This window comes from Trichosurus vulpecula, chromosome 8 (assembly GCF_011100635.1).
Source record: "Trichosurus vulpecula isolate mTriVul1 chromosome 8, mTriVul1.pri, whole genome shotgun sequence".
NCBI lineage: Eukaryota > Metazoa > Chordata > Mammalia > Diprotodontia > Phalangeridae > Trichosurus > Trichosurus vulpecula.
Genome location: NC_050580.1, coordinates 178,827,896 through 178,843,603, shown reverse-complemented (window position 1 = coordinate 178,843,603; position 15,708 = coordinate 178,827,896). Strand labels below are relative to the sequence as shown.

Here is a 15,708-nt window from a genome sequence, read left to right as displayed (position 1 = left end):
AAATAAAAATCCTGAAAGGTCAAAGAAGAGATTAGAAAAATTGGAAACTAAAAATGACAACAACAATGAATTAAAACATAAAACTGGGAGCTGGTTATTTTATGGGGGGGGGTTGGACAAAATATATAGACCATTAACTAATTTGATTAAAAAATAAAGAGGAATACTAAATTACCAGCACCAAAAATTAAAAGATGAATTTGTAACTAATGAAGAAGTGAAGGATATTACTAAAAGACATTTTACCTAGCTATGTGTCAGTAAAACTGACAAATTAAATAAACGAACATTTACAAGAATGCTCAAATTAACAAAATAAGAAAGAGAATTTAAACAACCTAGTTCTAGAAAAAGAAATTAAACAAGCCATCAAAGAACTTCCAATAAAAAAAAAAAACTCCAGTACCAAATAGATTCAAAAGTGAATTCCTTGTATGACACAGATATGGTGCATCAAAAAAAGAGAGTTTAAAACAGAAAAGTAAAATTCTACATCCTTAATGAACCTTGATGCAGAATTTTAAAATTAAATATTAGGAAAGAATTTAAAATAGCATATCACAAAGATTATACACTATGAGTAGGTTAGATTTATACTAGGAATGATGGAGTATAGGCTCTGGGAACCCCCTTGAGCTCTCCTCGAATCTTTTCACTTGATCAGGCCTTCACCTGAGGCCATAAGCCTTCCATTATGGCTAGGCTCAAATCTTACCCTTAACCTAGCCTAGCCCTCCATTGTCTTGTTATTGCCAGGTAGCCTTCAGCTACTTCCCACTCTTAATCCCATTCCCTTGGTTCCTGGGGTCTGGCCTCTCATCACCTCAGTCTCATCAAGACCCTCCTTAGGGTCCTCCCCAAGATCCTCCCTGGACCCTTTGTCCCATCACCCTAGACTACTAGGCCACCCTAGATCCCTCCCACAGTCTTTCTGTATATAAGATCCACCTTATCTCCATGAAAGTGCTCAGATTCAATCTAGTTCAGATTCAATTTGGCCTGCTTGTCAGTACAAGCGTCACAAATGCTCAGATTCCTTGATTCTAGCCAATGGTGAGATTTTTTGAGTTTGGCCAATATGGTGGATTTTTAATAAACTTTGCTTTTCTTTGGCTGAAAGAAGGCTTGGGTTGAATTCATTTGGGCAGGACCTGGCATGTTGCTATTTTGGGGTCCAGCACCCCTAAATCTCAACAGGAATGCAGGATTGGTTTAATATTAAGAAAACTCAAAATGTGCTTAGATCACACAAACTTTGGATAGAGATTTTTGGTTTATGAATAGTTGCACATGTTTATGTGAGAAATGTGCTTAGTCTAGAAAAAAAAAAAAACCCAGTATTTGTTGTGAAGCCAGGAAAGTTCTCATTTTATTTTAGCCAATTATTATACATTCCTAGTGAATGGGTACCTCCTCTATGGAAAGTAGGCCTGCTCAGACAAATGCAATGCTTTTTATGCTGTTCCCAATTCAAACTTCCCTCCTGCCTCCCATTGGCTAGGCACTTCAGGATTCCTGAGCCCCACCCCCTGATTATATCTTCTCATTTCCACATTTCAATCTCCCCCTTTTCATCCTTTATTTTTATTTTATTATTGTTATATACTTTATTCTTTAAAAGGCAATACCAAGCCAAAAAAATACTTTTAGTCTCTTCTGTTTGTCTGTATCATATAGCATGTGGAACATTTTATACCATTTTATATCATTTTTGTGATTTCCATCAAGGGCCAGGGCCTGAATTAATGATCAGCTGGACCTGGGCTTCTTTGTTCTCTCAAGTTTGCTCAGACAATATCTTTTCTCTGTCAACAAGGCCAGATCTGGTTGACCTAAGAACATTCTTTCCCCTGTTAACCATTAGGAGATGAGACCCTAATCCTGAGAGACTACCTCGCTTAATATTCTACGGGTATATACTTCAACTGACCCTTGTCAACACTCTTATCTTATTGTATTTACAAATCTATTCCATTGAGGAAAATCCTCTTCTTGTATCATACATGGGGATCATAAAAGTGAGGTAACACAGGCTTGTTGAGTCCACTAAAAATAATGTATATAAGTTTTCTCATTTCTTTGTTCAGACAGCCAGAGCTTAGGCTCTGACTCCTTGTATATACAAGTAAGCTAGCTTAGCTATGCTTTAAGGGAAAATAATAAACAACATGGATTTTTCTATCACCTAACTTGTTTGCGTTCTTCAACCAAACTTTCAGGTTTAATAAGCATGAGAAAGGATCCCTCTCGATTGCTAAGAGAACTGACAAAAGCTATGAGTTTGAAGACTCAAACCCAGGTTATCAATGATAACAGCCCCATTGTCTAATACTGTGTCTGTTAATGGACCCCATCTTTTCTGAATGATACCTGGCCTGGTAGTTCTTTCAATATACAGGAAAAGGTCTTCTTAGAACAAAGCAAAAGAGTCTGCCTTTTAGATATGTTAATTATCCGCTGGCCAACATCCCCCACGGCCCGCTGCGAGCAGTTTTGTCTCTGACATTAGCCACTAGCATGGCTGCAAATCACACTTTCATATAATTTCTGTGGAAACAAAATTCAATCATACATTACAATACATGCAACTTAGATAAAAATAATCAGATAAAACATTTAGCCAGCACTTAACAATGTGCCAGGTACTGTGTTAAATGCTAGGGCTGTAAATATAAGCAAACAAGGCCAGTAATTCCCTGCTTTCCATCAGCAGCTCTATGCTCTACTTGGTTTGGCCTCCCCTTCTCAGCTTCCTTTTATGTGTTATCTTCTCTCATTAGATTACAAGTTCCTTGAGGGCAAAGACTATCTTTTTTTTTCCTTATTTGTTTCCCCATAGCTTAGCATAATGCCTAGTACATAGTAAGACTTAATAAATGTTTATTGAATTGAGTTTAATTACTGAAAAGATAATCTCTGCCTTTAAAGAAATTGCCTTCTAGTAGGGGTAGGCAACACATGAAGGGGACCTGAAAAGAGGCATCTATGCATGGTGTGGAGGAGTGGTTCAGAGCAAGATGGAGCTAAACTTTTTTTCTCACAACCTTCTTTCTCATTTCAAGGTTTCAGTGAGAGGGAAATTAAGATGATGGCTGGAGGGCAAGCAGCATCATGTGGTGATGGGAATATAATATGTGTCTCTGCAAGCAAAATTGTGATGTGTACAAAATCAACATTATAGAGAATCTTCCTCTCTAACCTCAGAAACTCATCCTTCTTTCTCTTTTCAAAGCCCCCACCACCCCAACCAATGTTTTAGAAGTAAGACCAGAGACAGAACCTTAGTTCAATGACTCAGGACAATATGCATGTGTTTTAGCTCCCTAAGCTCCGTTAGGGGAGGGACTGTGCAGTATCTATCTTCAGATCTCTCCCAGGTCCAGGCGTATTCAGTGTTATGTATAGAGATGACACATAAAAAACATTGAGTTGAATCATGCACTGCAATTCTGAGTCTTTCCCACAAGAGGACACTATTTCCCAGATATATTGCATGTTCAAGTTACTACATGTTGTGTTGGCCTTTTGGCACCAATCCATTCTCCTACGACATTCACTAGAAACTGCAAAAGTTCAGAGAGGGGAGACACTTTGAAATTTGAACAATGCATTTCCAGCAGGGCTAAGAGAGAACCAGAGGTCAGAGAAATATAATTTTATCAGCTTTTTTTATATTTAATTTTTTCTCAATTACATGTAAAAACATTTTAATATTCATTTTTTGAAATTTTGATTTTCAAATTTTCTCCTTCCTCCTCTCCCTCTCCCCTTATTGAGAAGCAAGCAATTTGATATAGATTATACATGTATCATCATGCAAAACAAAATTCCATATTGGTCATATAGTGAAAGAAAAGACAGATTCTACGCCACCCCCCCACACACACACAAAGAATAATAAGGAAGGTAAAAAAAACAAGATGTTTCAATCTGCTTTCAGAAATCATCAGTTCTTTCTCTGGAGATGGATAGATAACATTTTTCATCATTCTTACCATTAAAATAATGAGATTAGGTTGAGCTGAGCCACATCTTAAGACTCCACCCTGGAATCTTCAAGCCCCCACCTCAGAATCTTTCCTGGTAAACAAAACTAGCTCAGCCAGGCTGCTCCCTTGACATCCTTCCCCACTCCATTGGGATTCATGGCATGAAGGGCAAAACAACCACAATGAAGTAGGTTGTTTTTTTTTTTTTTTCTCACATTGCTGAGGGTGGCTGGGATCTCATTATCAGGCCTTGCTACCTCATAAGCAGGCCTTGCTACCTACTCCTGTTACCTTGTCCCCCTCTCTTACAGGTATAAGAAGCTTTTGTATGGGTCTCAGAGCTAGAAAATCCACTGGACATGCCCCAGGGTGGTAGGTTTGATACCCTATTTTCTCAATTAAGATGCTTTTTTCCTCAACACATGGCTTTGATTATTTCAGGACTTGACAAGATCAAAATAGAGGAGAAATTTTCACAAATTAGAACTGTATTAAATGCCTACATGATAGGTTTGACTTTCAGTAGGTTGCAAAGTTTTAAGAATATTTTTCAATTTAAATTCTGACTACAGACAAGAAAAAATCACAGGTAGTTAAATATTGGCACAGGTTGGCATGGAGAGGGAGGCAGTTCTTTGTTCATTATGCACAGTATTTCTAAAGTGCTCCCCTCCCCAGTCCCTTTATAAATGAATTGCATGTCCACTGCTTGGTTTGTCAGTCTCTCTCCCATTTCCATAGCCTCTTTAATATTAGACTTGAATATCAATTATCAGATGAGATAATACATGTAAAGCACTTTTCAAACCTGTATTATCTATTATGATTGTTGCACACACATTGACAAATTCAAACATTGTATAACTCAATTACAAAGGGAAGTAATAAGGTTGAATTGAATAGAGGCTTAGGATGGGCCAGAACCTTCTAGTCTAAGAACAAAGGAATCTAATCTGACATATACATCTGTACCACCCCCTAACCTCATTTCCTCTTTGGAGGCAGAAATGTCACATGACTCCAGTGACCCTACATAGAATTGTTAGAAATAAAGAGCAATATAGAACTAGAGACATTTTGACCAAGATGCCACACTCAAGTCTGCTATGGACAATCGTGTTCTCCATCTTCTTAGGTAAAAGAGAGACTCAGCTGGACATGGGAAATAAGCTACTTTTCAAGGTTTAAGGGATTATGATATATGGTCATAATTGTCAAGAGTTTTAAAGCACTTAGAAGGAAGGAAAGTGAGAAACAGGTTTAGAGCCTTTCAGTGTATGCCCTTAGTCTTTTATTAAGATGTCTCTGCAATCCCTTTAAGGGTCATGAAAGAACATTAATTTTCTTTTGTTCTCTTTTTTGCAGGAATCAGCACAGCCCAGAAGGTCACTCAACTAGAACCAGCGGTGTCTGGAAAGGAAGGAGAGGCTGTGACTCTCAATTGCAAGTATGAGGCGAGCGACAGTAATTATGCTTTGTTTTGGTACAAACAACCTTCCAGTGGGGAGCTGATTTTACTAATTCGTCAGAATGTTTATGACCAAATGAATGCAAAGATGGATCGATACTCAGTGAACTTCCAGAAATTAAACAAATCCATCAGTCTTATCATCTCAACCTTACAGCTGGGAGACTCAGCGACATATTTCTGTACTTACATGAACCCACAGAGGGTGGAGTGACAGAAGGAGGTGTACAGAAACACCAGTCCTTAGCATGACTCCCACCTGCAACAGGGGGCCCAGAGAGAGACATTCAAAACCCAACAGGAAGGCAGCACAGAAAGAATCTCAAAATGAAAACCATTTCATTCTAAGAAAAAAAAAACCACGTAACTGGGTTGAGAGAGTAAGGTCTATAAACCACATTCCTCGAGAGCATTCTCGTACTGTAATGTCACTGGTATTATAAGAGAACTCATGATGGGAAAACTCCCTCTGCCAATGCAGATTGGCAACTGTTCTGAAACTTACAGTCTTAGTTCCTTTGGGTACAGAGAATTGCTGAGGGTCACCCAACCAGCACACTTCAGAGGAAGAACTTGGTTCTGTAAGCATGGGACAGGATCTGCATCCAGGTCTTCCTGATTCTCTCTACTGTTTTATTACAATTGGAGTAAAAAAAAAAAATCAGTCTCTGGCCAAGGATAGAAAACTTCTACCTGCAAAAATGTTACTTAAACTTTTGAGAAAATAACAAGATCAGATATTTCTGCAGGTCAAGTGTAAATTATTTTAATGGGGCTCTTGCACTTTTACTTCTCCCCATATCTGGGCCCTGCAGACTTGCTTGTCAGATTTGTGTCTTCCAGACTACAGGCCATTCATCTACAGTTGGTAACAGTGTGTATCAGCCAATGTCCCCCCCACCCCATCATCCCCTGGATGCAGCTTTTGCTTGGTTCCAGTCAACCTCTTCTTTGGGACCCCTGCAAGGCATGGACAACTTTATGCCGCTTGTCAGCAGGAAGCAGTTTCAAAAGCTAAGACCTTTGCCCGTATCCCAAAAGAATTTCGTTTCCATTTGTTTGAGGGGGTAATGATGGGGATGGTATCTGGACCCAAAACGGAGAAGCATTTGGACTTTCCCAGGAGGCCCAGGTCCCTGGCATTCACCTGGGGCAATAGGCCCTTCCCAGTTAACTTACTGCCCTTTCATGGTTAGCACCTGGTCCCACCCTAGACTGCTACTCCCTTAATTCCATCTTGACCCCTTCTCTGTTCCCACAGACTTCTGTATTTAAGATCCATCTTGTCTCCATTAAGGTGTTCAGATTCCTTAAGAATCAGGCTAAGGCTTGGATTCCTTAAGAGTCTGGCCAATATGGCAGATTTTTAAATTGTGCCCACCCTCTATCAGTGTTTTAATAAACCTTGTCTGGCTGAAAGAAGGCTTGGGTCAAATTCATTTGGGTAGGACCTGTGTGTAGCTATTTTAGGATCCCAGCACCCTTAAACCCCAACACGATACATATGTGTGTATGTGTATGTTGTATGTATATGTGTATATATGTGTATGTATAGATGTATAAACCAGATAACCCATATGTGTAGATAAGCATATGTATATATGTTTTTATATATACACAGACATTTATGACATGACCAATGACCAATTTGGGATTTAGTTTTGTTTGATTGTGAGTGTATGTTATTTGTGTGTGTGTGTGTGTGTGTATGTATGTATATATACATACACACATATTTATACATACACATTTTTCAGTCTGCACCCTGACTTCATCACTTCTGTCAGGAGGTGGATATCATGTTTCGTCATGGAGTCATAGTTGGTAATTGCATTGATAAGAGTTGTTAAGTCTTTTAAAGTTGTTTGCCCTAATGTTGTTATTGCATAAATTGTTCTCCTGATTCTACTCACTTCATTCTTCTTTTTTTGACTTCATTCTTCTTCACTTCATACAAGTCTTCCCAGATTTCTCTGAAGTCATTGCCATCATTTCTTTTTTTTTCCTTGTTTTTTTTTAATTAATTTATTTATTTTTAGTTTACCACACATGGTTCTACATAGTTTTGAGTTCCAGATTTTCTCCCCTCCCTCCCCCCTCCCTCCCCACGATGGCATGGAATCTCATATAACTGTCATGTATAACTTTGCATTGAATTAATTTATGCACTAGTCAAGTTGTGGAGAAGCATTTTGACCAATGGAAGGAATCATGAGAAAGAAGAAACAGAACCAAAAAGAAAAACAACCCAAAAACAAAAACAAAAGAGAAGCAAAAAAGGCGAGCATGTAGTGTGCCTCGATCTGTATTCAAACTTTGCAGTTCTTTCTCTGGATGAAGATAGCATTCTCCATCGTGAGTCCCCTGGAGTTGTCCTTGCACCTTAGGTTGCTGAGAAGAGCGAAGTATGTCAGGGTTGGTTCTCACGGAATCCATATATCTGTGGCTGTGCACAACGTTCTCCTGGCTCTGCTCCGCTCACTCAGCATTATGTCATCTAGGTTTTTCCAGGTTGTTACGAAGTCTGCATCATCCCCATTTCTTATGGCACAATAGTATTCCATCACCTTCATATACCACAGCTTGTTCAGCCATTCCCCAATTGATGGGCATCCCTTTGATTTCCAATTCTTGGCTACCACAAAAAGAGCTGCTATAAATAGCCTTGTACATATGGGTCCTTTTCCCGCTTGTGTGATTTCTTTGGGATACAACCCTAGAAGTGGTATTGCTGGGTCAAAGGGTATGAACATATCTATAGCCCTTTGGGCATAGTTCCAAACTGCTCTCCAAAATGGCTGGATCAGCTCACAACTCCACAAGCAATGCAACAATGTTCCAATTTCCCCACATCCTTTCCAGCATTTATCATTTTCCTGTTTTGTTATTTTAGCCAATCTGACAGGATAGATGTGGTATCTAAGAGTTGTTTTGATTTGCATTTCTCTAATCAGTAGTGATCCAGAGCATTTTTTCATATGCCTATAGATAGCTTTAATTTCTTCCTCTGAAAACTGCCTGTTCATATCCTTTGACCATTTCTCAATTGGGGAATGACTTGTATTCCTATATATTTGGCTCAGCTCCCTGTATATTTTAGAAATGAGGCCTTTATCAGAGATACTATTTGCAAAGATTTTCTCCCAATTTTCTGCTTCCCTCCTAGTTCTTGTTGCATTGGCTTTTTTTTGTACAAAAACATTTCAATTTGACATAATCAAAATTATCCATTTTGCATTTTGTAATGCTCTCTATCTCTTGTTGGGTCATGAATTCTTTACTTTTCCATAAATCTGATAAGTAAACTATTCCTTGCTTTCCCAAATTACTTATAATATCAGCTTTTACTCCTAAATCATTAACCCATTTTGACTTTATTTTGGTATATGGTGTAAGATATTGGTCTATGCCCAGTTTTTGCCCCACCATTTTCCAATTTTCCCTACAGTTTTTGTGAAATAGTGAATTATTAGCCCAGAAACTGGCCTCTTTGGGTTTATCAAACAGTAGATTGCTAATCTTGTTGATTTCTCCTACTTGTGTACCTATCCTATTCCACTGATCCACACCCCTGTTTCTTAACCAGTACCAGGCAGTTTTGATGACTGCTGCTGTGTAGTACAGTTTAATATCTGGTGTGGCTAAGCCACCTTCTCTAGCACGTCTTTTCATTAATACCCTAGATACTCTAGACCTCTTGTTTTTCCAAATGAATTTTGTTATTATTTTGTCCAGCTCAGTAAAATAATTTTTTGGTAGTTCGATTTGTATGGCACTGAATAGATAGATTAATTTAGGTAAAATTGTCATTTTTATTATATTAGCTCAGCCTAACCATGAGCAACTGATATTTTTCCATTTATTTAGATCTGATTTTATTCGTGTGAAAAGTGTTTCATAGTTATGTTCATATAGGCCCTGGGTTTGTCTTGGCAAATAGACTCCCAAATATTTTATAGTGCCTTCAGTAACTTTGAATGGAATTTCTCTTTCTATCTCTTGCTGTTGGGCTTTGTCAGTAATGTATAGGAATGCTGAGGATTTATGTGGGTTTATTTTATATCCTGCAACTTTGCTAAAGTTGTTTATTATTTCAAGTAGTTTTTTACTTGATTCTCTAGGATTCTCTAGATAAATCATCATATCATCTGCAAAAAGTGATAATTTAGTTTCTTCTTTTCCTATTCTAATTCCTTCAATTTCTTTTTCTTCTCTTATTGCTACAGCTAATGTTTCTAGTACCAAATTGAATAATAGGGGTGATAATGGACATCCTTGTTTCACCCCTGATCTTATTGGGAATGCATCTAGTTTATTCCCATTACAAATAATGCTTGTCGATGGTTTTAGGTAGATGCTATTTATAATTTTGAGGAAGGTTCCACTTATTCCTATGCTTTCTAGTGTTTTTAATAGGAATGGGTGTTGTACTTTGTCAAAGGCTTTTTCTGCATCTACTGAGATGATCATATGGTTTCTGCTAGTTTTGTTGTTGATATGATCAATTATGCTAATAGTTTTCCTAATATTGAACCAGCCTTGCATTCCTGGAATAAATCCTACCTGGTCATAGTGTATTATTCTCGTAATGAGTTGCTGCAATCTTTTTGCTAATATTTTATTTAAAATTTTTGCATCAATATTCATTAGAGAAATTGGTCTATAATTTTCTTTCTCTGTTTTGACTCTACCTGGTTTGGGTATTATTACCATATTTGTGTCATAAAAAGAATTTGGTAGGACTCCTACTTCACCTATTTTCCCAAATAGTCTACAAAGTATTGGAATTAGTTGTTCTTTAAATGTTTGATAGAATTCACATGTAAAACCATCTGGCCCTGGAGATTTTTTCCTAGGGAGTTCATTGATGGCATGCTCAATTTCTTTTTCTGATATGGGGTTATTAAGAAATTTCACTTCCTTCTCTGCTAGCCTGGGCAGTTTATGTTTTTGTAGATATTCATCCATATCTCTAAGGTTGTCAAATTTATGGGCATACAGTTGGGCAAAATAATTCCTAATTATTGTTTTGATTTCCTCTTCATTAGAGGTGACCTCACCCTTTTCATTTTTTATACTGGTAATTTGATTTTCTTCTTTCTTTTTTTAATCAAATTGGCCAAAGGTTTATCAATTTTATTGGTTTTCTCATAAAACCAGCTCTTTGTTTTATTTATTAATTCAATAGTTTTCTTGGTTTCAATTTTATTAATCTCTCCTTTGATTTTCAGTATTTCTAATTTGGTATTTAATTGGGGGTTTTCAATTTGCTCTTTTTCTAGCTTTTTCAGCTGTATGCCCAGATAATTAATCTCCTCTTTCCCTATTTTATTCATGTAGGCATTTAGGGATATAAAACTTCCCCTAAGAACTGCTTTTGCTGCATCCCATAAGTTTTGGTATTTTGTTTCATTATTGTCATTCTCTTGAATGAAGTTATTAATTGTTTCTCTGATTTGTTCTTTGGCCCACTCATTCTTTAGAATTAAAGTATTTAGTTTCCAATTAATTTTTAGCTTATTTTTCCATGGTTCTTTATTAAAAATGATTTTTATTGCATCATGATCTGAAAAGATACATTGACTACTTCTGCTTTTCTGCACTGGATTGTGAGGTCTTTATGCCCTAGTACATGGTCAATTTTTGAGTATGTGCCATGTACTTTTGAGAAGAAAGTATATTCCTTTTTATCCCCATTCAGTTTTCTCCAGAGGTCTATCATATGTGCCTTTCCTAAAATTCTGTTTACCTCCTTAACTTTTTTCTTATTTATTTTGAGGTTAGATTGATCAAGTTCAGAAAGGGGGAGGTTGAGGTCTCCCAATATTATAGTTTTACTGTCTATTTCTTTCTGTAACTCCCTTAACCTCTCCTCTAAGAATTTGTATGCCTTACCACTTGGTGCATATATGTTAAGCAATGATATTGCTTCATTGTTTATGGTGCCTTTTAGCAGGATATAATGTCCTTCCTTATCTCTTTTAATTAAATCTATCTTTACTTTTGCTTTGTCTGAGTTTAGGATTGCTACACCTGCTTTTTTTACTTTAGCTGAGGCACAATATATTTTACTCCAGCCTTTTACCTTAACCCTATGTGTATCCCCCTGTTTCAGATGCGTTTCTTGTAAACAGCATATTGTAGGATTATGGTTTTTAATCCATTCTGCTATCTGCTTCTGTTTTGTGAGAATGTTCATCCCCTGCACGTTCAGGGTTATGATTTCTATCTGTGTCTTTTTCTCCATCCTAATTCCCCCTGTTTATGCTTTTATTTCTCCCTTTCCCCTTCTCCTCCTCAACAAAGTTTTGCTTTTGACCGCCGCTTTCCTCAGTTAACCCTCCCTCTTTATTCCCCTCCCTTATCTTACCGTTATCCACTTGCTACTTCTCCTCTCCCTTCTGACCACCCCCCTCCCTTTTTCCCCCCCTTACCCTCCCACTTCCCGTAGGACAAGTTAGATTTCTAAACTTATCAGAGTATGTTATTCCCTTCTTGAACTAGATCAGATGACAGTAAAGCTCAAATACTGCTCTTCTCCCTCCCTTCTTTCCCTCTACTATAATATGTTTTTGTGCCACTTCATTTGGTGTAATTTACCCTTTTCTACTACCTTCTTACTGCTTCCCTCATAGCCCTCCCTTTATATCTCTTACTTATATTTTATATCTTTACATCAATTAATTTATACAGGCATTCACAACTTATGTATATCCCTTTCAACTGTCATAATAGCTGTACCATTCACAAGAATGACTTTTATATGTGTATATATATAAAACATACATAAGATGATATAATCCCACATAAAGATGTAAACAACCTGCCCTTATTGGTTAATAAGGTTTGTGGGGTTTTTCCCCTGGTTACCTTTTTATGTCTCTCTTGAGTTTTGTATTTGGAGATCAAATTTTCCATTGAGTTCTGGCCTTTTCATCAGGAAGATCTGGAATTCCCTTATTTCATTGAATGTCCATCGCCTTGCCTGGAAAATTATGCTTAGTTTTGCTGGGTAGTTGATCTTTGGTTGTAGTCCCAGCTCCTTTGCCCTTCGGAATATCATATTCCAATTTCTCCTGTCTTTTAATGTGGAAGCTGAGAGATCCTGCGTGATCCTGACTGTAGTTCCACGATATTTGAATTGCTTCTTTTTGGCTGCTTGCAGTATTTTCTCCTTGAGTTTATAGCTCTGAAATTTGGCTATAATATTTCTTGGTGTTTTCAGTTTGGGATCTCTTTCAGGGGGTGATTGGTGAATTCTTTCAATGACTATTTTGCCCTCTGGTTCTAGGACCTCTGGGCAGTTGTCTTTGATAATTTCTTTGAAGATACTGTCAAGGCTCTTTTTTTCATCATGGATTTCAGGTAGACCAATAACTCTCAAATAGTCTCTCCTGGATCTATTTTCCAGGTCAGTTGTTTTGCCAATCAGATATTTCACATTTTTTTCTATTTTTTCATTCTTTACGTTTTGTTTTATTACTTCTTGGTGCCTCATAGATTCATTAGCTTCCACTTGCTCAAGTCTAATTTTTAATGAGTTAGTGTTTACATTTTGCTTTTGAGTCTCCTTTTCCAATTGGTTGATTTTGCCTCTCAGGGTGTCCTTTTCTCTCTCTAGGTTCTGAATCTCCGTAGCCATTTCACCAATCTTATTCTTTAGGGACTTGATTTCATCAGTGAATTTTTTTTTCCACTTTTTCCATATTTTCTTTTAGCTCCCTAATTTGGTTTTTAAAATCCTCCTTTAGCTCTTCCAGCAGTACTTTCTGGGCTGGAGACCAGTTCATATTACCTTTTGAGGTATCTGATGTATGTACAATATCGTTACTTTCTTCTTCCATATTTGTATTTTGATCCTGCCTGTCTCCATAAAAAGAATCTCTTGTCCTTGGTTTTTTTGTGTTCTTCTTCATGTTGGTTTGCCTTTTGCTGGCTTTACAACGAATTTCTGTCTGTGGGCCACAGGGCTTTCTGTCCCAGCTTTCTTATTCTGGGGGTTGTGAGTCTAGAATTATAACCTTCAGTTTCCTGAGGTGTGGGGGAGGGGTCTGGCTCCCTGGCGTCTCACTCCCTGTGGGTGCTCTTCAGCACTTGCTTTTCAGCAATGGTCTCAGCTGTTTGTTGTTTGAGCTGATGTCTGGCACTTTCCCTGGGGGAGCAAGGTTACGTCTGGGCTCCTGGCGTTGACCCCTGCCAACTCTGCCCCTATGGGACTAATGAACTTTTGCTATTTGACCACTGAAGCCCCACTACTTTCTGCTCAGTTCCAGCATTCTTTTTTTTTCCCGAGGGATTCTCTGGGTGGGGAGGGGAGGGATTAGAGCTGTTTACCTGGCCATTAAGTGTCCCGGAAGTTCAAGAAGGCCGTTTAATACCTTTGGGCTGCAAACTTCTGGAGACGGTATTTCACGGCCGGTGGCGTTGCGCTGCCTCTCTTTGCTTCCACAGACTGCCGTCCTGTGTTGGGAGGCCTGGGGATCTCCGCCGGTTTCAGGCGTCCAGCTTTCTCCCAGCCCGTCTCCCACATGGATTTCCCAGCCAGCCGCTTCCACCTTGGTCTGGAGCGGCTCCGCACCGAGCACTCTCCGAGCCTACACGTTCGTGCCTCCGGCCTTTCAGACTCTCCCGGCTCGGAAATTTGCCCTATGCAGACTCCTCGCGGTTTCTGACTCTCTCAAATCTGCTCAAATTCACTTTTTTATAGGAATCTGACAGACCTTGTGAGAGAGCTCCGGTAAGATGCTGCCTTCATGTGGCCATCTTGGCTCCGCCCCCACCACCATCATTTCTTACAACATAATAGTATTCCATTATATATACTTCAATGATTCCCTAATTGATGGACCTCTTCCTCCTCAGTCTCCCATTCTTTTCCACCATGAAAAGTGTTTCTATAAACATTTTTGTACATATGATACCATTTCCTCTTTGTTCAATATCTTTGAGGATTATTGGGTAATACATAGGGTATGCATGGGTTAGTACTTTTTGGTGAATAGTTCCAAATTGCTTTCTAGAAAAACTTGACCAATTCACAGCTCTACCAACAGTATATTAATGTGTCTATTTCTCCACAGCCCCTACAAGACTTCTCATTTTCCTTTTTGGTCAATTTTCCAATATGGTGGGTGTGAGGTGGCAGATAAAAGTTGTTTTAATGTGCATTTCTTTAATTATTATGGATTCAAAGCTTTTTATATGGTTATAGGTATTTTGGATGTTTTTCTCTGAAAAATTTTCTCTTTATATTTGGCCACTTATCAGCTAGGGAATGGCTCTTTTTGCTATAAATTTGAATCAGTTCACTGTAAGTTTTAGAAATGAGACCTTTATCAGACATTTGCCACAATTTTTTTCTAGTAACCTGCTTATTTTCTGGTTTTAGCTACCTTGTGTTTTGTTTTTTGAGTTTTTTTGCAAAAAAATTTAATTTCATATAATCAAAATTGCCCATTTTACCTTCTGTAATCCTTTCTATTCTTTCTTTGGTCATAAAATCTTCTCCTAATCATAGAAATGAAAGGTATTTTCTTTCTTCCTCCTCTAATTTGTTTATGATCTCACCTTTTTTTGTCTGAAGCATATACTCAAAAAGCTTATCTTTGAATGTAGTGTAACATGTTTGTCTATACTTTCTGCCCAATTGCTTTCCAGTATTCTCAACAGTTTTTGTTGAATAGTGAGTTATTATCTCAGTGGTTAGATTTGAAGTGAATATTCCTTTGCAAAAGCTAAATGTTGTTAATTGGCTACTTGGAACAGAATAGTTCATCTCTAATGGTTAACAGTGGGGGAACATTACTATAATGGAGATTAAAGCTAATATTAAATAAGAGATGCTCTTACCCTCTCAGGGGTACTCGTAGGGCCTTAAAGGGAAGATGTAGCCAGCTTTTCCCTGGAAGAGTGAGGCCAGAGTGATTCTTATATAAATAATTCTTATATGAAGAATAATGATAAATCAATAAATAATAATAAACACAATGCTCAGTTTATAAGTTATGTAGAGAAGTGGTGTCAAATGAAAATATAAATAGGGGCCACTAAACCATACATAAGTTATCCCCCAGAGGTTACATATTGACTTAGAAAATCACATATTAACATTATCTACATTTTATGGTTTTTTTTATCTAGTTTTGTTAAATGTTTCCCAATTACATTTTAATCTGGTTTGGGTCTCACTTGCATTTGACATCTTTGATAGAGAGCAATGATTTCACCATATTGAGCAATGGAATGGAATCT

The 15,708-nt window shown here is 37.7% G+C and overlaps 1 gene segment (V, D, J or C); it reads left to right on the top strand.

Annotated features, from left to right (window-relative positions):
* The first annotated feature begins 5,075 nt into the window (after window positions 1–5,075).
* LOC118829689 lies at window positions 5,076–5,671 on the top strand. The segment is given in 2 exon segments: window positions 5,076–5,124; window positions 5,355–5,671. Coding segments are annotated over 2 exon segments (366 nt in total).
* Window positions 5,672–15,708: the final 10,037 nt, after the last annotated feature.